We start from the raw sequence: 2,471 nt of genomic DNA, 5'->3' as shown, positions 1-2,471 counted from the left end.
TTTTTTTTTTTTTTTGGTAAGATGCAAGAAGTGCGGCGACGACAAACACAGTGCACCGGCTCTCGAACACGTAGGTACATACATAGTGCCCATATTATGTTGATGCAAGCAAAGTAAACTACTAAATATTCAAATTGTAACGTTAACGCCGGCTCTGAGAGCGATTTGTAAGTCGCCTAAGTTATAGGAAGTTATGTTTATTAATTCTTATTCCGAGTCGCCTGAAAGTTTATAGAAGATAACAAAAACAACAAGATTTGTTAATTATAATTATCTTATTGATTTAATTTATAATTAGACTGTTAACTTTTTTATTTTCGCTTCGCAATAGTAGCGTGTAAATATAGATTTATGGATTATAAAACGAGTTTTCACGCCAATAAAAGTATTGACATCGAATTAAAAGGAATCGGTAATATATATGTGCTTAGGTGAATTGGAGAAAAGTCGTAAATCGAAAACGATCGTAAACGCTTTTTTCTATCTCTTATTTACTACCATCCAACCGAATACTTTTATTGCTTCGAACGCTTGTTTTCCTGAATAATTAGAGCACTATTATCTTCGGTTTGTTTACTTTCCTTAGTTGTTTATCGATTAATTATGAACATTATTTTAATTAATTTAATTTAGTAACTGTTCTTAATTTTCTATATAAAATTGTATTTTTATTCATGTCAACATTGATGTTATGTCAATTTATAATTTCTTATTTTCGTGGTAATTTTGCTAGAAGAGACCAACGCTCCAAAACGTGCAATGCTAGATTTATTTCTTCACTTTCTGCCAATTGAAGACAGAAATAAATTTGAAAATTTTAATACTTGCGGAAGCCTGGTATGTGTTATTTTTAGAATTGAATTTCTCGCTTTTTATTACATCAATATATTTAATAAACGAATCAAAGTAAGCATTATCGAGGACAACATAAAAGTGTTAGTTGTTTTTACAACACTCCCGTTAAATTATAATAAAAAGAATATATGAAAGAGAAATGCACAATAAAAGTACGGGTTTAAAATTTAATGATTTTTTTTGTAATAATTAATAATCTACAATTACTTGATTTGCATAAAGTGACATACATACAATTTAGCAGTCTTTCAGATCTACTTAAATACATTTTTGTAATTTACATTAATGCATTTCTAAATTTATAATAATTTACTAAAATTTATTAAAATATAACTATAAAATTCATCATTTCTAAAAAGTAAATTCCCAATACAAATTTTGTGTAGATATTGATGAAAATAACAAATAACAATTTTATAGTTTAAACTTGATTAAAAGTCAGAATTTTAAATGTATTTTACGAACAATTATACAATAAGTTAAATATCTTTAAGACAATGAGAATAAAAAAGTTTATAACTTACCATGAATAGTTGTAGTATGAATGAAGTTTGAAAAGAAAAAGTTGTGTGAAGGTATGGGCGGAGGAAGATCAAATCACATAGAAAAGCGCGGTGCGTTTAATCTTGTGCCTCTCTGGTGTGTTGCAGTTCGAAAGTGGCTGGAAGCGCGCGTGTTCGTCTCTGTAATGAGTGTGCTCGGAAAAGTCAGGAAAAGCGCGTACCAGCACGTGGTAGACCATACGAGGTATGCACGTGAACTGTTAAATCCATCAGTGAGAACTGGAGGAGGCGCAATCGGCGCGACGGCGGCCAGCCATGGCATCAAGCCAGGGCAGGCCAAGTGGTGCGCACTTCGGCGGCACCCGTCGCACCGCACCGCACTCCCCCGCATCACCCACACACATACACACACACAGGTAACAACAAAATCGGAACACTTTATAACTACATATGAATATGCAAGAGAAAGAAGCTATGGAGAAGAAAACAGAACAACGAAAAAAAACAAACAAAGAGTAACGAGTAGGTTTTTACAGATCCAATCCAGTTTTCGTTCACTGGACTCAAGGTTTTCGCAAATCGTCCACCTCGCAATTTGCAAGTCGCCCAAAAAAAAACTGGACACCCAAGCGATAATCCGGCGATTTGCCTAGCTGCTCTGCTCAATGAACATTTGAAATTAGTTTTGCGCAAAGTCCGAAGCGCATTTCATCCGCTTCCCACAGAGTCCATACTTTTTGTGCTTGTTGTTCTCGGATAACGAAGGTCTTTAACTCTTTGCGCCAACTTCGGAAGGAAAAACAAGCACAACCAGAACTCGGCGTTCCTCTAATGCGAATCGAATTTGTGTAGGCCTTAATAGTCAGGTGGCAATTAAAATCCATTTCAGCTCATTTAGACCCCGGCTCCAACCATTAATTGATACAGACACTTTCATGTTCTTGTTGTGTCTATATATATATATACTCACGCAGACGAATCATACGTCTATATTACTATATAACTATATAACATGGGAATTTATCAATCGACTGGCATTGATAATAAAATTGCGTACGTCGATAATTCTGCTGTATACGCAATTATTAGTTTGTCCCAATTATTGTTTGAAAA

At 34.2% G+C, this 2,471-nt stretch overlaps 1 protein-coding gene across 1 annotated transcript in view; it reads right to left on the bottom strand.

Moving 5' to 3' along the window:
• The window catches only part of LOC108569241, an 8,945-nt gene extending 7,308 nt beyond the window's left edge, over window positions 1-1,637 (bottom strand). Inside the window, exon 1 of the mRNA XM_017930716.1 lies at window positions 1,380-1,637. Coding sequence (XP_017786205.1) covers window positions 1,380-1,382 — 3 coding nt within the window. The 5' untranslated portion in view covers window positions 1,383-1,637. The remainder of the gene's footprint in view (window positions 1-1,379) is intronic.
• Between the last annotated feature and the right edge of the window lie 834 nt (window positions 1,638-2,471).

The sequence above is a fragment of the Nicrophorus vespilloides genome, unplaced genomic scaffold, assembly GCF_001412225.1.
Source record: "Nicrophorus vespilloides isolate i.1.1-1 unplaced genomic scaffold, Nicve_v1.0, whole genome shotgun sequence".
In the NCBI taxonomy this organism is placed as follows: domain Eukaryota; kingdom Metazoa; phylum Arthropoda; class Insecta; order Coleoptera; family Silphidae; genus Nicrophorus; species Nicrophorus vespilloides.
Note: the sequence above shows the minus strand (reverse complement) of the source record. Positions and strands in the feature narration are given on the sequence as shown.